We start from the raw sequence: 19,614 nt of genomic DNA on the forward strand, positions 1-19,614 counted from the left end.
TTTTGGAGGAGTTTTACAAAATATCACTGGTCATCATAAATAATTCATAAGCTAAAGCAAAAGGTAAAAAACATGAATATGGTAGTTTTAACCTATTTTTGCATTTAATGTGATTATTTTGTTTCCTGCTCCAGTTTGGTTTTCATTTTTTTCCATCTCAGTCAACTTTCTATTATTTCATCTCTATTTATATATTTGAAATGTATTAGATTGTTTACTCTTAGACTTCACTGTAGTTACCAGTAAGATGCTTGAAAATGTGCGTTATAGCTCAAACTCGGCAAAGAACTTTTTCACTCCTAAACTTGCTCTTCAGAGCATTATTCAGTGTAATTCTTGTAGGTTTGATAAATATGGGCCCTGATTATTCTGACATTCAAGACACTTTTAACTCTCTTTTTGTGTGTGTGTTTTTATTAGGAGAGGATTATAGAACGTTTAAAGGACCAAAGGGAGAGAGAAGACAGAGAACGTCTGGAAGAAGTGGAGTCCTATAAGAAGGAGAACAAGGATCTCAAGGAGAAGGTCAACAGCCTGCAGATAGAATTAACAGAGAAAGAGGTCAGTGAGTGCACATGGACCAAAGAGATTTTTTTGTGTACGTGTAAGGGTGGAGGGGTGTGTCCACATGACTACATATTGTACACATGTTGTTCCTTTATGTTTCTCTACTCTGCTGTACTGAGCATGCTCAGCACCTCTTTGTATGCACTGTACAGCATATAGTGTATCTGTTTCTTTCAGTAGGTCTCTTTATGACATTTAAGCTGCTGTGTGTGGCACTGTTTGTCTGGATAGACTTCCTGGCACTGTGTTTGGCTCGTCTGCTTTGAACATGTGCTGAAAGTCTGTGCTGTCTGTCCACCTGCAGTCCAGTCTCATTGATCTCAAGGAGCATGCTTCATCCCTGGCATCTTCTGGCCTCAAGAAGGATTCAAAGCTCAAGTCACTGGAGATTGCCATCGAGCAGAAAAAAGAGGAGTGTAGTAAGTTGGAGACGCAGTTGCAAAAGGTGGGTGTGCGTGTCACAGTGCAGAATCACTCATATAAGCCCCATCCAATGTGCAGCTTTGATTTAGATTTTATGAAACAGGTCTTTACTAATTTTGAACTCAATTTAATATTTAGATGTACAATAGTAAGTGTCAGCTGTAACAAAGTTGAGCAGGTACAGTTCAGAAAGATATTTTTAACAGAAATAATTCACAAGATTATTTACAACAATCAGCTGAAGTAATAATGGAGGATTTCTGTAGTTTCTACACTTTTTGTCATACTGGACTTCCTTTTTATGAACAGTTTTGTTGCGGTTACTCTAGGACAAATCTGAAGTCTTAACTCAGGGCAAAAAAAAAAAGTTCAGCCAAAGCTAACAGGATGCTGCAGTAGTCTATCACAAATACATATTAATACAAATTCTCAGTCGTTGGAAAAAATTTGCCACCACAAGGTCCATGTCGCTGTTCTGGAGCATTCGACTGTATCACACAATCTACATCTAAATAATCCTAACCCTAAACTGGGCAATCCATCTGCTAAGGAATATCATATGATATTATCAAAAGCTCCAGAACAGCGAGAGTGTTTTAGATAAACTGGACGTACACAGATGATGAATTTCCACAGATGATTTCAAGAAGTTCAGGATAAAAATGGCCAGTTTTCAGAGGTCAAAATCACTGAAATTTTTCCAACTAACCAGTTGAATTTTCTCCAATAAAGGCTCAGCTTTGGCTAAACTGTGGAGAGCTTTTCTGCTCTGAATGAGGTCTATAGAGTTGTTCCTCATCAACTGCACTGAACAGTAGATAAAAAGTCAGAGCTGCGTGTCCACTGTGAAGAATTAGCTCGTTGTGAGTCCAGGGACCACTTGAATGGAGACTACTAAGTAGTTACAGACCTCAAAAAATGTGAATTATCCCTTTTATTCTTACACTAAAAAGAGTCTGGTACTGTTTTTTTTATTGTTAAATAACGGTTGAGTGTGTTTTCCCCGCTCATATATTCCTACTTCTCAGTCCTTGTACTTGTCCTTGTGTTATTTTCATGGAGGTTAAAACTGAAGAATACTGAATGACTAATAATAACTTCCTCAGCAGAAAACACTCTGTGCCATTGAACAGATATAACAAATACACCAAGGTGAAAACCTGTAATTCTTCATTAAGCTAATTCCTTGTTTGAAAAAAGCAGAGTTCTGTTAATATCACTGTAATCCGAACTGAACCAGGAACTTGAAGCTGCCTTATATAAAAGACAGTTAATTAGGATAATGGCTACCATCACGCTTCCTCTCCTGTAACAGGCTGCACTGCTTTGTTAGACCACTGCAGGGGAAGCAGGCAGTCCATTAAATACTCCTTCTGCCTCCTCCTTCTCCATAATCCACAGACTATCCCCGTGTCTGTCCCTCTGCATTTGTCTGTGTTTTGTCACCGTTAACCTGTAACAACATGTGCTGTACTGAGACTATGTTACTGCTCTGTCAAACATGCATTGTAACATGTCTGATCCTGCTGTTCTGTCCTCTGACTCAAACTAAATCCTAACGGTTTACTCTCCTGGGTTTCCAACCCTCCTCCCCCACCCCCCCACCTCCTCCTCCTCCTCCTCCTCCTCCTCCTCCTCCACCACTCCCCTCCTCAACCCCTCTGTTTGCAATGTAGCAAGCTGAGCAGCTTTTCAGTCAGATGAACAATCCTGTAAGTTCCTCTCTCAAGCTTTCTGAGGCACATATTGAAAGCATGAGGACACTGATAACTCTTTGACCTATGCTATACTGTACTGATATAATGAGCTTTATACTGCATTCAGTGCAATGTGCTCGTTCTGTTTGTGTTTGTGACACCAGTGGTGAAACTGGTGCTACATATACAGTATTTAAAGTTTACTGTATCAGTTTGAATTTTTAAATATGCTCAATGTCTTTTTATTAATAACAATTTGTTGAGGCTGTATAGTTGGTTCATCTTTCATAAGTTTGTTAAACTACAGTATGATATAATGGGTGATCCACATCTGAGAAAAAGAGACTCTGCACACTTTAGTGTTCTGAAAAAATTTTGGTCAGTAGGCCTTTTTTAGAACAAATATTTGACAACTGGAAATCCTTATATCCTTACAGAGCATATACATGATTTGTCATGCAAGAATACATGGGAAATGCAGTTTAAAATGGTAGTATCTAAGGTCCAGATATGTAGGAAAATCCACAAATACAATACATCACTAAAACTGATGATAGATCAATATAAAAAGCAATCAGGAAAACAAAATAATGGAAATACATACAAAAGCCATCATAAAGTGGAACTCCTACAACCTTCAGATGCATCGATAAATTCCATCTATAGCATAATGCTTATGTGAAAATCCACATTTTAACCCACAGGGCTTAATTTATGTCCAGTAAAATTCCCTTTGACAAAGTCTTTTTCTTCCATATTCATTAGTAGATATAAAATGATTTTAAATATATTCTTCATTCTAATCATTGAGAATAATCTCCTACAAGGTCAACCCTAACCTCGCTCCTCATGCTTAAAATATGAAGCTGGTAGCTGACAGATTGACTCCATTCTTTCGACTGACAATTGCAAAGACTGTGCAGCTTCATTGGGTTTGCATGATATAGTCCGACCTTGTTGCATGTTGTCACTGTCGGTGTTGCCACGCTTCTCTTCTGTCTCCGTGTGGTGTGGTTAGCTGAGGTATCAGCCGTGGTTGGAGATCACTGCAGTGTTTTGGTGGATGCTCTTCCTTGGCTCTGTATAACTCTTGCACTTTTGCGACCTGTGTTGACATGTGTGGCTGTATATTGTCTTGAGGGTGATGTGTACCGCTGATGTAATTCATGGAGAGTTACAAACTGTTGCAGTAATGGCGAGATGAGTCCATATTGACCGAGCTGTTTAGCGCTCTGATTATTTTGTGACAGATAACCACTGATACAGAATCATGTTTTAGCATCTTATGGCCACTGATGTGTTACTATTTTTTGCTTATTAAAGTGCCTTATAAACACTAGACACAAAAACAGACATACACAGTACACTGTATTCTGCATACTGACTAAGTGGGCAAAGTGACTGGGAGTCTCTGAGGGCCGTTAAATGGAGCTAAATAATAGCTCTGTTAAACCTAATGAGCCAGCACCAGTAATGATGCCCTTGTCCACGGTATTTTAAGTCAAGTCGAGTCAATTTTATTTGTATAGCCCAATATCACAAATCACAAATTTGCCTCAGGGGGCTTTACAATCTGTACAGCAATACAACATCCCCCGTCCTTAGACCCTCAATTTGAATAAGGAAAAACTCCCTAAAAAAACCCTTTAACAGGGAAAATTTCACTCCGCTTTATTCATTTTTAAAAAGGGGGAGAGAGCAAGGGGAGTAGTTAACATAAGACACTGATAGACTGCAATGTACTGTATGTATCTCTCTTTCATGGGCAGTAAAACACTCTGTGCTGCACTGCATGTTTACGTTGACATCACAATGTTAACTGAGTGTATCTCCGGGTGTGTGCACCTGTGCATGTCTGCGTGTGTTCGTTTGTGTGTGTTTTTTACCCTGGCGTGTGGATGCAGAAAGCCCACGAAGTGGAGCAGCAGTCGGGCTCCAGGGGGAACCCGGAGTACGTGGACCGAGTGAAGCTGCTCGAGAAGGAGGTGAACTACTACAAGGATGAAGCCAACAAGGCTCAGACGGAGGTGGAGAGACTCCTGGACATCCTGCGAGAGGTGGAGACCGAAAAGAATGACAAAGACAAGAAGATTGCTGAGTTGGAAAGGTAACTAACTCTGACTGTGCAGAGAAGAGATGTTAGCCGAGCTATTCAAAGACATCATACCTTCAGTTTTTCCTCTGCTTATATATCGTCTATCGCTGATATAATAACGAGTATATCGGCATGCTATTTCAGCAAAATTGTTGAATTATCCCATTACATTCATTTGATGTGTGTATGTGTGTTTCGTCCAAAGCAACTTACAATAAATGCACTCAAACTTCATGGGAGGAAGAGCTAGATGTCATCAAAAATTGGAAGTTGTTATGGGTTGGTTCACCAAAATGACCAAAAAACGCTTTGTTCTCAATTACCTCTAGTGTGTGAGATTTCTGCCTTTTTAACAAAACTCCATTAATATATAATTATACAATTTATAATTTGGGTGAACTGACCCTTTAATGTCCTTTTCCTAAACAATACAGTATGTTACAGTTTGTCCAGTGAGGCTATGAGCTTTATATTCTCACCCTTGAAACTTTGTCAGCTTTAAAGGTCCCTGTGGTGTGTGCTGCATATTTTAAGTGAACTTTCATTTCATTTGCCTTTGTATAAACAGTATGTACAGTATATAACAAAACTGAGTACACCTCTGTGCAATATCACTAAAATGTTAAATGATTCAAAATTGTCATCAAATCATCTTACAATAATTATAGTATTTTTAGTGTGAAGTGTAGGGTATTTGATCATATTTATAATTAAAAACAAACAAGTTAGATAGACTACATTGAAAGTACAGGCCTCAAAGTACAACCTCAGTGCAAAAAAAGTGAGTGCACCTGCGACCAATGAAACAAAAATGATTACTGTGACTGTGACTTCCAACAAAGACTGCTTACCTGAACAAGTTTATAAAAGAACCTTTTAACACCACAAGTTTCTCTATTTTGGCCTGGGTTGTGTCTTATGCAACATGGCTCCATATGGTAAGGAATTGCCTGAACAAGTAAGAAACCAGATTGTTAGACTTCATAAAGATGGGAGAGGATACAAGATGATCAGTAGGCTACTGAACATAAGCCCAAACACAGTTGCAGCAGTAGTTAGGAGATACAGGAGGACCCACACTACCAATAACAGAAGGCACAGTGGCCGTCCTCGAGAAATGACATTGCTATTTATACAATCTTGCATTGAAAACTGATGGGCAAGTGCCTCTGACTTGGCACAAGGATTATCTGTGGAAATTGGTGTTTCAGTGACTGCTCAGACAGTGTGAAGGACATTGCATGAAGTCAACGTCTGCGGACGGCATCCAAGAAAACCATTGCTCACAAAACGGCACAAAACTGCAAGATTAAACTTTGCCAAAGAACATAAAAGAAGCCTGATGAATATTGGCAGCATATTCTTTCGTCAGATAGAACCAAAATAAATTAGTTTGGATCAGATGGGGTCTAGCATGTTTGGTGTGGACCTGGCCAGGACTACCACAGTGACTGCATAGTGCCGGCTGTGAAACATGGAGGTGGGAGTGTGCTGATATGAGGCTGCATAAGTGCAAAAGGTGTAGAGGAGATGACATTTACGGATGGCACAATGAATGCAAGTTCATACACCTAAATACTGAATGAAAGGTGACTCCTCCCTGTCTCAAGAAGGTTGGCAATAGAGGAACTTTCCAGCATGACAATGATCCCAAACACACTGCAAAAATCACACAAAAGTTTTTAAAGAAGAAAAAAGTGAAAAGTATGACCTGGCCAAGTCTGTCCCATGACTTGAATCCAGTAGAACACTTTTAAAGTATTTTAAAGTGGAAAGTAGAGCAAAAAAATCCCTCCAGCAAAGGGCAGCTGAAAAGAATTATCTGTGAAGAATGGCAGATTATCTTTTCACAGATTTGTTCTAGACTGGTATCATCCATGTCCAGGAGGATCGAATCTGCCATCAAAAATAAAAACAAAATAACAAGATATTAAAAATAAAAGAATGGTGTCTCACTAATGAAGGGTGTGCTGACTTTTGTTGCAGTTCATTCTTAAATGTGGACCTTTCATTATAGTTTAATTAGTCAAACATCATGTTTTCCAAATGAATTGGCTCTTGGGTTTTGTCTAAAAACAAACAAAATTGTATTAAATGGACAAGATTTGTAATTACGTAACATTTTAGTGATATTGACCAGGGGTGCACTCAGTTTGGTTATATACTGTACTCTCATTTCATGTTTTTATGTACAAATGTGTCATCTTAAGGGTCTGTCAGCACATTCTTCTGCACTGGATCCAGTCATGGCCTTGTATCATAAACTCAGAAACACACCTTTCAGTGGACATTAGTTGGAGCTGCATGCTGAGATACACCAGAAAGCTCTCTGTAATAGTTGTGACACTGTGTTAGATGTGATATTAAAGCACATAGTGCCACTCCGTCACCCCCTTAATGGAAGAGGTCAAACTGATTTCAGTTAATGGACCGCATAAATACAGCTTGTGGCCTCATCAGCTCTTGGCCCACCTCACTGCAAGCAGCTTGTCGCTTTAGCTCGACCGACGTCTTTCTGGAGGGGACTATTGTCGTTCACCTGCACAGGATTTAAACTGATAAGACAAAGTTTGGTTGGATTGCATGAGAACCACACATGAACCCTCTCCCATGCCACTTATAGAGACTCAGCCCTACCACTTAGTTTTAAAACCAGCAATATTTTCCCTTCCCAGTCAGTGATAGAGCCCACTTAGTTTAAGTGTCACGCTTATTTGTTAGTGGTGTTTGATTAATTGAGTGTTCTTCTCCTTCTTTGCCACTGTTTCTGTCCTGTTCCTCTTTCTATATTCCGTTTCATGCCCACCTGTCCCTTTCTTTACCCTCTGCCATTGATCACTTTCAACCTCGGTCTTGAACCTCCTTCATTTCCTTTCTCAAATCCGTCTTCCTTCTCCGTTTCTCTTCTCCGTCCTCCTTGCAACTGTCTCTGTTATGCCCCCCCACCTCCCCCACACCAGCCCCCCTCCCTCTGCCCCTCGCCCCACCCCTCGTCCCGGCGGCAGAGCTCCCCCTGACCCGCTCCCTTCTGTGTCCGCTGCTCCCCAGCAGATAGGGGGCATGGTGTGGGATTTCCTGGGAAAGTGAGTGCTCTGCCCTGGCACTTCAGCTCGGCTGCGTGGTTAAAGTCTCCGACTGCGACTGCTGCAACTGCATCTGGTTTTCACCTGTGTGCCTGAGTCTGCCTGCTGTCTACAAAGGATTCACAGATCTTTGTATCAGAGTGACGGGCTCTGTTTTTAGTCCATGGTGTCATTTCTGTACCTGTGCACACGATACAAAGATCCCTGGATTCATGTTTGCTTTTATTTCTTTTAGCATGTGTTTGCTTTGTGGTTTAACTGTTTGCATAGCTGCCATGAGTCGTTTTTGATCAATCTGTGTGAGCGCGTGACTGTTTGAACATGAGTTTGTGCTGCATGTTTATTTTGTCAAACTGTATGTGGCAAGACTTGTTAACAGCTTTCTATCTCTGCACCGATGACAGAATGAGGAATTACATTACAAATCAGCAAATTAAAACACAATGTAGCGTAAGATTAATTGCATAGATGTGACTTTTTCTGTGTGACTCTCAATATTAAAATTCTATATGAAGCACAAACCTTAAACTTTAAGGTTTGTACTTCTGCCAGCTTATAAAACATCTGGTCATCATTTTTACAATATATGTCCAGACAGGCATATATTCTGTGGTATTCCTTTGATGTTACCTCAAACTGCGGTTCCTATTGTTGCCTGTTTCTGTAATGATGCATGCTAAAGTCACACAATAAAAAAACAATCACACCAAGGATCCAGCCACCAAATTTCACAGTTTTCATGGAGCACATATGAAATATATTTGCATATATCTCAAATGTGCACTTCTACTCTGTAAAAAGTTAAACTTGGTGTGATTTAAGGCACAGCTCTGGCTTCTTTCATCCATTTTAGTTGACTGTACTGTACTTGCTATCCCTCCTTTGTGTCCTTCGTTGAAATATCTTAGTGCACATAACACACACACAGACGCACATACATACACTTTTTTGTGTCGGTTTGTGTTTTTGGCTGTTTGTTGTAGCTTATGTAAGAAATATACGTCTGTAGAGCTGAGGCCTCCTCCTGCCATGAGCACGCTTCCCCCGCTCATTCCAGCCACCCATCTGCTCGCCTCACCCTACGTCCCCCTTCCCCCCTCTGTAACTCTCAGTCATCTTTCATCCCAGTAGCATAACCTGACAACCCTTCTCTTCTCAAGCGGTCTCTCCCGGTGCCCACCTTCCTGCTCTCCCTCCTGACCTGTCCCACCCCACCCTGCTTAGCTTGCTCTATCAGGTACTAAGGGAAATGATCAGCTTAGTGGCCTGCATGAAAAGAGCTGCTGTGCTCCAGGTCTACATGCACTCAGTGAGTGAGGTGCTGTAGTAGGTAGGGTCTAGACTGAACCCTTGGTCCTGAAGTGTGTCAAGTTCAGTTGGGTCTCTTCTGTCTGACCAACCCTGCATCCATAACCTGATCTCTCACTATCTCACTCCCTCTTCTCGCCCCACTTGGTCAAACCACTGTGGGCTTCCCCTCCTTTGCTCGGCACTCACACCTGTCTTCTTTGTTCCTTCTTCTTTTTGCCCGGCTGTTTTTTTTGCCTGTCTGACTGCATGTCTGCCACTCCCAGGCTTGGCAGCAGATGCACATGGTTTCATGTTCTCAGAGAAGGTGCATCCTGCATTAGCAGATCAGCTGCTGTCACAGGCGCCTTTGTAAACTCCCATGTTGTTTGACAATGAACACACTGTGATCTCCTCTGGGTCCTCTATTGTTTTCTTGTGGTTGTTTCTTTATGTTCTGGTTCTAATGTCTCTCTTTTTTTTCTTTTTCTTTTTTTTTACTTTTTCCTGTATGTGTTCTCGTCTCCTGCTTCCAATGTGTCTTCCACTTGTCCTGTCATCCCTTCTCTTCTACCTTTTCCTCTCCCCATCTGCAGTCTAGCTCCCAGGTAAGTACTGCCCCCTGCCCCCATCGCGCCCCCATCTCTACCTGTCCCCATGCTAACTCTGGTGCTTAAACCTGTGAGTCATTTCATCTCTTCCTAACATGAAGCTATCAATTCATCTGTGATGCTCAACATGTTGCTCTCATGATTGGTGCTATTTTGAAACTTGATTCATTCAAAATGGACCTGAAATGATTGTCCATTACGCTGTGCTTGTTCTACTTGTTTGTGTGTTTTTTGTGTTGTGGTACATGAGATATCATGTACACTACTGTCCGGTTTATTTACCTTTTATATAACACTATTGCCTCAAGAATATATTTTGTATTTCTTGATAGATAAATGATACAATAATTACAGAAGTGGGATATAAATGATGACTGGCATGAAAATGATCTTTAATATTTGTGATTTTTACAGACAAGGAGGCAAAGACCAGACTAAGAAGGGTCCAAATATCAAACTGGGACCCCAGGGGGACAAGAAAGGCCTAGGACAGGACCTTCGTAAGGACAGCTCCATGGAGAGTGGCCACCATGTAAAGGTATGGTTTTATTCATGGGAAATGTTCACCTCTGATATGGTTAAGTACTTAACTAACAAAATGTGCGTCTATCAGTTGGAGGAGCTGATGAACACACTGGAGAGGACGAGGCAGGAGCTGGACGCCACCAAGCAACGTCTCTCCTCCACACAGCAGTCTCTGCAGGAGAGGGACACCCACCTCACCAACATGAGACAAGAGCGCAGAAAACAGCTGGAGGAGATACTAGAGATGAAGTTAGTGTCATGATGTTTGATGTTAAGCGTTCAACGCCAGCCCACATTTTCACTTCTCGTTATGTGTTTCTGGTAAAACCACAGATTAATTTGTTCTCCATGAATAGTGATACTGTATTTCACCCTAAACTATCCACCAAAAGATTTGAAATGAATTTGAGATGAGGAATAGGGCATGCTTCAACAAAAAACAGCTTGTTTAAATTAAAGCTGCATCATCAATTACACTTTCATAGCTTATGAGTGCATTGTGTATCTAGTCAGGCTTACTCAATTCACAGAAGATATGTTACCGACTTAAAGAAATAGTTTGCTTTGAGTCTTTCTGCCAGGCTAAGATAACTGACTGCAGGCTGTAGCTTCATATTTAGCGTATAGACATGCGAGTGCTATCAGTCTTCTCAATGATCTTACTTTCAGCAAGAGAGGAAATAAGCAGAGTGTCAAACTGTTTCTTTAAATCACAGTGAGAAGTGAGCATTAGTGATGTAGTCTGAGTTGCAAGGCTAATTTTATGTCATCCTTTAGAGGAGAACAAAGCAATCTTATTTTTGAGTGTCTGGACTTGTGTCATTGATCATCATCTGACTCCTTTGAAGCTGGATCTTAGCCATCAGTAGTTTTAGTTGCACTCAGACAACATTTGACATTGATGCAGTTAAATTGAACTGATGCAGTTCTTTAGTTAAAAGAGACTCATGAATTGGCAACCTTTTTATTTAATGTTCTCTCTATTTTATAGAATACATTTGCTGATGCCATAATGTTCTTCTTCTTTTTCAGACAACAAGCTCTGCTGGCAGCCATCAGTGAGAAAGATGCTAATATTGCACTGCTGGAACTGTCTGCCTCCAATAAAAAGAAGACCCAAGAGGAGGTGCTGGCCCTCAAGAGGGAACGGGACAAACTGATGCACCAGCTCAAACAACACGTTAGTACTGCAGTGAAATGTCAAGGGATATTCTCTCTGCACTGTAGCTGGTTGCCAAGGCAACGTTAATCAAAATGAAAAATATAGCTGCACAAGGCAGCTAGCCATTTTTTCCATTTCATCTACAGGGGGGTGGTACACACGCATAGCCACTGATCCTCTTTGCGGTTTTGGCTTTTCCCAAATGTCATCATTTTGCAGTATGAGTCAGAGCTGTTTTTACGTGTTTTGGGGCGAGTCAAGTTCCAAGATTTCATTAGGAAATTATGGCCATTAACATTTGGAATATTTTGCTATCATAGTGTGTTTCAAATAGCTGAGGGAACACCCGTCCAATTCATAGGCCTAATAATGTAATATTCAGGTTGTGATTATCCGGTGAAATCTTTTTGCTTCCTAAAGTCAAGTCTTTAGGGAGTCAAGTCTTAAGTTGTCAATTCTGTGACATTAATCTCAAGTCTACGATTCTGGTATGATTTATACACCGTTCCGTTATTGACAATATGGCTTCTTTGTGTCTCTATAAGTTGCCCCTCGACCCTTACAGTACATCTGTAAAAGCTAACACATACTGCTAATTGATATATAACATGACAGAAGTCACTTGTTTAACTGTTTTTGCAATGAATTTACATTTAACATGAACTGAAAGATACTAAAACTGAAGTAAGCTACAAAAGTAGATACACATATTATTAGTATCCAAAAATCATGACGGCATTTGCATCAAGACAAATGGGAAAGAGCAGTTACAAGTATACCCACATCAGCACTCACTGAGATACACTTAAAGGAATAGTTTGACATTTTGGGAAATGTGCTTATTTGCTGTAGAGATGAGAAGATCAATATCACTCTCATATCTTTACACTAAATATGAAGACTAGAATTACTGTGATCCCTATAGGCAACTAGCTGAGAGTCCAGGATATTGCAGTGGTTGCATTACATGTAAGGTGTTCCTTTTTTTCTGTCCACCCATGTATATGTACTTTAAATATGTGCTTGTGCTGCTCCTGCACCTTCTGCTTTGCTGGCTGACTGTTGTACATTCATTCATCAGATGCTCATGAGGGACCTACATATGTTCTTTTTGATTCCTGCACTGACCAGTTTCCTCTTCCTACAGACACAAAGCAGAATGAAGCTGATTGCTGACAACTACGAAGATGATCAATATCATCCACATGGTCCTCACCACGCCCAGCCTCAGCCCCCACACCCTCAGCCTCAGACCCAGCCCCAGTATCCCCACCCTCAACATGCCCAGCAGCCTCCGTATCCACATGCCCCTCACACACAACACCCACAGCACCCACAGCACCCACAGCATCCACAGCACCCACAACACCCACAACATCCACAACACCAACAGGCCCCACCGCAGCACCCTCATCCACAGCAACCACAACCGCAGTACCCTCACCCTCCTCATCCACAGCACCCACAGCACCCCCAACCTCCTCCCCAGCACCAACAGCACCCACGCGCGCCACAGCCTCACCAACAGCACCCGCAGCATCCCCCACAGCACCCACATGGACATCCCCCACCGCAGCACCCTCACCCTCAGCACCCACATGGCCCTCCCCAACAAGGACCACACCCCCAACATCCGCATCCCCAGCATCCTCAGCATCCTCAGCATCCTCAGCACCCTCAGCACCCGCAACACCCACACCACGCCCAACATCCACGTCACCCGTCGCCCCACCATCGTGGAGGGCCTACCCGAGGACCCCCACATGCTGGTCATCGCCCATCCCCGGACCAGGTTAGATGTTTTTCCACATCATCAGTGTTATTTAATATCATCTTTTTTTTTTTCAGTGGTTGATTTAATGGTCATGACTAAATCTTGAAATAATTCAATTCACATTTTTGACATTTTTGACATTGTTTACAAATTAGCTTTTCATGCTATGATTATCGTAGGTAAAAATATCACAGTAAATGGTATTATCATGATAATCATCAAAGCATCCTGAAATACTACTATTAGTTCTAACAGTGGTCTGTATATTGCAGCTTTGTTGGACTCTATGAGGAATCTCATCAAAAACAGTTTAAACTGTAATGTGTGATGTGTGCGACCAGTAGAAAGCTCCTCACTTGTGGCTAAATAAAATAAAACTGCTGCTGAAGGCAGATCTGCTCTGTGTTTACAGTGTCCTCTAAAAATGACCATAATCACTGTAATGACGGTAATAGAAATGGTTGGCGGTATTGATACCATCAGAATGTTTCACTGTAAATTCACACAGTATATCTAGTAAAAACGGTATACTAGCACATCTCTAATATCTCCTGAGCCAGACACTTCACAGCTGAAAAATAAACAATAGTAAGTGCTCCCTGGTGGACAAACTGCAATATGTAATGGAGACAAAATAACCACAAATATATTTTTGGCACTTCTGCAGTTCCTTGTTACTGGCTAAAATTTACACCAATACAAATATATCTGTGATAAGCTAAAATAGTCTATGTTGACGTATCGGCTCAGCTGTAAGAGCTAGCAAACAAATTACTGTCAAATCAGCCACTGGACAGCAGCCCTCCTGTAAAGCCAAAACAATTAGTCGATTAATCAATTAGTCAGTCATCAGAAAATTAATCAGCAATACTATTGGATTATTAGTAATATCATGAGGATTTGTCACTTGACTTTGTTGACTTTGCTCTGGGAAAGCGTGAGGGGCATTTTTTTAGACCAAAAGATTAATTGCGAAAATAAGTGGCAGATTAATTGAACGCATAGTTTCCTGTAGTTAAGATATGTACAGTAGTGCATGCTCACAATGCTCACATCATTATGTTGCTTTGATACACTCCTGTAAAATCTGTGCCCAGAGCACCACTGTAACAAATTGGCAATAAAACCCTGAAGAGCACACTAGCTCTTAGTTCATTAATCCTTTCTCTGAATCTTGCCTTAAAATATGCTTATTTTCCTATCACGCTGCCTGCTGTGCTAGTGATGTCTTTTGATCAGCACTGACTCCAGTTTCTGTCTACTTTCCTCCATGTGTGTCTCTACTGCTGGCCTGTAACACTTCCAACAACAGGATGATGAGGAGGGCATATGGGCATAATCCTTGCTGTAACAACCAAAGCTCTAATATTGTTTTGAGGGGTGAGATGTATTCTTACTTACTTTTTCCACTTTATAGTTCTTAACTTCCTTTTTTTGCTTGTAGTGTTTGCTGTAACACGTTTTGTAACAGCTGCATGATGTCTGGATTGTTTGGTGTTGATTTATTCAGATGATTCAGTCACTACTGGAGGAGCACAGCCATGCCATGATGTTGAAACACTACAACTACCAGACCAAACATTTATTACCTCCACTCAATCAACACTCAGCAATGGGACCCTTTTTTTTTACGGGGAAGCAGAGGGGGCACTGAGGTGTGCAGGTCAGGCAGGGAGACTGACAGCTGAGCAGGTAATAACACATATTGTATAACTGTGCACCAAAAAGAATGGATTTAGTTATTAAAAATACATTTCCAAACTGCAGCTTACAGTATGATCTTCTTCACTTTCTGCTCCAGGTAACGTGGGACCTCTTCTTTGTGTGAAGAAGAGCAGGCTTTCTCCACTTCCTCCATACAGGACCACACATACAGGACAGAATTGGATTGAAAGAGACAGATGTTGATGTTGATGGAGAGACAGATGTGCTCTGTGTCAGTTTCTCACTCGCAACAGGCATGTGATCAAGATGGCGGCCCCGCATATCTCTGCCACAGAGGTCTCACAGAAGTCACCTCACCTGTCCGTCACCTGCTGAAAACTCCACCTCTACAGGCCAATGACGCCCCTCTTGATCCTCCCGTCAGAGATCTCATGACTGTCTCCACCCTGCCAGCCCAGTATTTTTTTCTTCATCCTTCTGCCTCTGATTGGTTCAAGATCATGGTCGTCTTGCTGTCTGTTTCACCTGCCTGACTGGCTCCTCTGGCTCTGGTTGTCTCACCCGCCTGACTCACTGCCCTGCTGACCCACCTGGTGACATCTGACCCCTCTACCTGGCTACCATGACCTTTAGTGTGCAGAATGTCTTCTGTTGTTTATTACCTAATTGTGTTGATGAGCTATATTTACCCTTTGTAGCACACAGTGACCTCTTTTTTACCTTTATACATGTCCCACCCACCATACCTTTCTAGAGAAGCTCATGTTCAGCATCTCTAAAAGTGATGCTTGCTTTTTCCCCAAAACCACGTAGAGTCTAGTATGTTCCACACACCCTAGATTTGAGTGGTTTTATGTTTTATGTTTTTTTGTTTGTGTTTGTTTGCTTTTTGTTGGCAAAAGAAAGAGGTTTGAGCTGACTGAGCACGCCTTTAGCCTCGCCTGCAGCATCTGGGATTTCCCTGGCTGCATGAGTGGGGCCCTCCAGTTCTTGGGCTTGTTTTGGCCTTAAGGCTGTGGTTGCCATCAATGTTTCTCTTCATGTTACCTCATTTTAATCAGAAGTAGTAAAAAAAAAAAATCAATCTATGCAGATGACGATGTAGAGTGAATACATTTTTTTATTTACCATCTTTACTCCAGTTGATCAAAGTGAAATTAACCATCCAATCAGAGCGGCCAAGAGAGTGGTCAGAAAATATTCATCAGTCAGATTATTTTGAGTTTCCGAGTCTATGCACCTATGCACCTCCTCCGTGTTGCAGGAATTTTTACTAATGGTGCTTCTGCTGGTGCTCAAACTAAATGGAGATCTGATCAAGAGCATCTTTTCGTCCTTTTACAGTAGAGGGACTCGATCCCACAACGGGCTTCATAAACAACTGTAGAAGATTGCTTTGTACATACGATTTGACAATGGGGAGCTTTGTGAGCGACGATCACTACAAGACCCACGCAGAGGTGATTTCCCTCTACGAATACTGCTACTATAAATATCATAATAGACTATGAAGTGGAGGCGGTGTTCAGTAGATGTTTTCCCTGCAGGTCTATTTGTGCCATTGACACAGTCTCTGACCTACAGTATGCTCCTGCTCCCCCTCCCTTGTAATACTCCTCTTCCAGCAGTAGTCTGTGTGACCTCCCTAAACATAGTGACTTGTTTTCTCCTTCTCAACAAGGTGGCCTGTGCCTCATAAAAAAACTGTACACATATATGATAGATATGCATATATTATACATATAGAGAGAAATCTATAGAGTGTGTCTATACGTGGTCAGAAAATCGTTTCAAACTGACGAGATAATCTATGTTTTTTCTTCATGGTTATTTTTCTAACTGGCTGGAGGTCAGAGAGATGTCTTATTTAGAGCGTTGAGTGGAGTGATTTTCCTCTGATTTGTACATTGTGAGAAAACCCCTCAGCAGCAAGTTAACATTCCCTGTCTGAAAATACAGGACAGCCCGAGAAAAAAAACAAAGAGCTTATGGGAAATAGAGAAGCGTATCCAAATCTATCTAGAAGTCTAGTAAAGATGACATTATTACATTCCTTTCTTATTGTGAAAACATTTGTTGACACTCAGTTGAAGACCACTTGGCCTGTGGTGACAACTTAGAATAAAAAATATATATATATATATATTTTGCAGCTCACATAAGTAGCAATGAGATTATGTCTGCTGTACATAGCAGTCAGGAACTTGCACTTGTGAGTGAGGACTATCACTATTAACATCCAAGTGGAGGTTTGAGTGACTCTGTCAGGATGCATTTCTTTCGAGTGTTTGTCGTTGTCGTCGTCGTCTTGTAAAAAGAAGTGGTGACGTATGTGACCGTGACAGCTGATTAAGTAGAAAAACCAACACACGTCGTTACAGTATAGTGGCAAAAAGAATTAGACTGTTACTAACCCCCCCCCCCATCTCTTCCTCTCCCTCCCCTCATGGTGCCTGTGTGACTCCCTTATATGGCCAAGTGTGGATTGTTGTATATAAATGTCTTTTCCCCCCATCGTCCCATGTTCCACAAACTGAAGATGATCCATGCATCATCTTAGTCTGCTTCCCACATGAACCTTACAGCTCCTGTCACTGACCAAGAATCGCCAGATTGTGTGAAACCTTGGTGTTTGTGTTTACAAATCTCCTAATTTGGATTAAAAAAAAAAGAAAAGAAGGGAAGACAATGCAAACAGACAGAGGAGCAAAAATCCTCTCACTTCACCATCAGGGGGGCGGAGTGTGAATCCTCCATTTTCAGGTCCTTATCTACTGAATACTTGAAGTAGGGGGTTCTCCTACCATGAAATAGCATATATGATTTACATGGTAGAAAACATGGAACATTTCAATTGTGCCCATGCATGCTGATTTTTACATAACGTGCCAACTGAAAGTGATGATGTAAGGATAATCTCCTGTTCTCTATGCAGAGCGATTTCTCAACCGTTGTGTTGAAAAGGTTTAGGAGACACAGAGGCTTAGAGGCTGGGGCTGGTTTCCTGGGCTTAGACATACTTTAATAATCCTGGTCGTGAATGACTGACACCCTGCACGGGGTGTGAGGCGGAGTCAAGAAGTCAAGTTTGCATCTGTGTCTAGAAGCAGCTGTGTAGAAAGGCATAAACTCGTGGTGAAAGGCCTGCGGATTCACCAGTCATTTTCAAGGGCCTTTAAAAAAAAAAAAAGTATAAAAAGCCTAAACCACATTTTCACTTTATTGTTGTATACAGGTTTTTTTTTCTTTTATTGTATGTTGCTGAAAACTATGGATCAAACAAATCACTGTGACCAATGCCAGAAACATTTTTGTTTGACAGAACAAATATTGCGTTTACTTTTTTTATTCATTTTTTTGTATTTAAGTTAGCTTTATATTTTCTATTGTTTCAGCTTATTGAATATGCCAGTTTGAGACTGTACTATTTGTATAAGTAAATGTTTTGAGCTGTACAGTAAAGACCTAGGAACAAGTTAAATGTGAGTGTCCAGCATGCTGAATGATTTACTTGTGTGAACGTGACCTAATTTCCCATGAAGCATCATTCCTCATACATTAATTGCATCCGCATCGTGCATTGTGACGGTGTGATGTTGTGTTTGAGAGTGATGTGTGTCTCACTTACTGTGTCCCCTTAGTAGACAGCCTGTGCAGTTTTGTGAGAGTGCAGCATGTTTTTGGGGTTGCTGGTGTAAATGTATTCAGAAAAAGAGAGATGTGTGTGTGTGTGTGTGTATGTGTGTGTGTGTGTGTGTGTGTGTGTGTGAGCGTGTGTGCACAAATACGTTTCTTGTTTTATGGCTGTGTGTGTGTCTGTATGTCTGGATGTGTGTGTCCCTGTCTGTCTGTCTGTGTGTGTGTGTGTGTGTGTGTGTGTGTGTGTGTGTGTGTGTTACAAATGCATAAGAGGAAAATCTATTTAAAAAAACTTTATCAGAGGAAGTCCCCAGAAAAAAAAGTGAGACTGAGTAAAAGTTTTGAATGAAGCATGGATACTCTGTAATGTTTTCTGTTTTTTAACCTAGGAGGCTGTCCTCAGTGCCCCAGTTTGCTATTGTATGTGCTGTATCAGAATATTACTATTGAGTGTTGGCCAGCTTGTTTATATCCATCAAATAAAGGTGACTTTCTTTCTGTCTCTGTTTGTGATTTTTTTTAAGTGTAAATTAAAATGAGTTAACTCTAACTAGCTAAATCCAATACTGTCTACCACTAATAATATAAACTCTGTATACTAATAATAATGCATAACTGGTAATAAAAATGTTTCATATCAGCTCCAATATCATACTCATATTATTATTTTTGAAACTTTGTAATAATTTCATCCTGTAGTGTAACCAGCATAAATTGTAATGTGTTTAGTATAGCAATTATTTTTTGCTAATTTAAATAACTTTTCTACCTCCATCACTGAAATTCCACTCTGTGTGTATGCAAATAATTGATACTCTCACATATTTGCTTTGCCTACTATGTCAAAAGCTTTGAGAATAATCATCAGAAAGTCTTGGATTTCTATATTCTGTAAGGCTATATTAGAGTTTCTGTTTGCTGGTTGTGTGCTTGTTTAATTATGTTTCTTGTTCTCAGGTCTCTCTTGAAAAAGAGATCTCAATCTCAATGAGACTACCTGATTATTAAAGTTTTTTTTTTTTAAATAATAAGGTAGCATTAACAATTGCAGGGCCCTGTAAAATGATGAAAGAAGAATCCTGAGTA

General features: G+C 40.9%; 1 protein-coding gene across 2 annotated transcripts in view; it reads left to right on the forward strand.

The window, feature by feature from the left end:
* erc2 (ELKS/RAB6-interacting/CAST family member 2) overlaps positions 1-14,867 on the forward strand; it is a 38,657-nt gene extending 23,790 nt beyond the window's left edge. The window contains exons 9-19 of one of the 2 annotated variants that reach the window (XM_067587247.1): positions 421-561; positions 872-1,012; positions 4,592-4,794; positions 7,743-7,865; positions 9,749-9,760; positions 10,178-10,301; positions 10,377-10,537; positions 11,321-11,468; positions 12,598-13,242; positions 14,537-14,604; positions 14,735-14,867. In XM_067587247.1, the coding sequence (XP_067443348.1) occupies positions 421-561; positions 872-1,012; positions 4,592-4,794; positions 7,743-7,865; positions 9,749-9,760; positions 10,178-10,301; positions 10,377-10,537; positions 11,321-11,468; positions 12,598-13,242; positions 14,537-14,563 (1,725 nt within the window). In that variant the 3' untranslated portion in view covers positions 14,564-14,604; positions 14,735-14,867. The remainder of the gene's footprint in view (positions 1-420; positions 562-871; positions 1,013-4,591; positions 4,795-7,742; positions 7,866-9,748; positions 9,761-10,177; positions 10,302-10,376; positions 10,538-11,320; positions 11,469-12,597; positions 13,243-14,536; positions 14,605-14,734) is intronic. The other variant, XM_067587246.1, reaches the window with a different exon arrangement.
* The last annotated feature ends 4,747 nt before the right edge of the window (positions 14,868-19,614 follow it).

Source organism: Thunnus thynnus, chromosome 4 (assembly GCF_963924715.1).
Source record: "Thunnus thynnus chromosome 4, fThuThy2.1, whole genome shotgun sequence".
In the NCBI taxonomy this organism is placed as follows: Eukaryota; Metazoa; Chordata; class Actinopteri; order Scombriformes; family Scombridae; genus Thunnus; species Thunnus thynnus.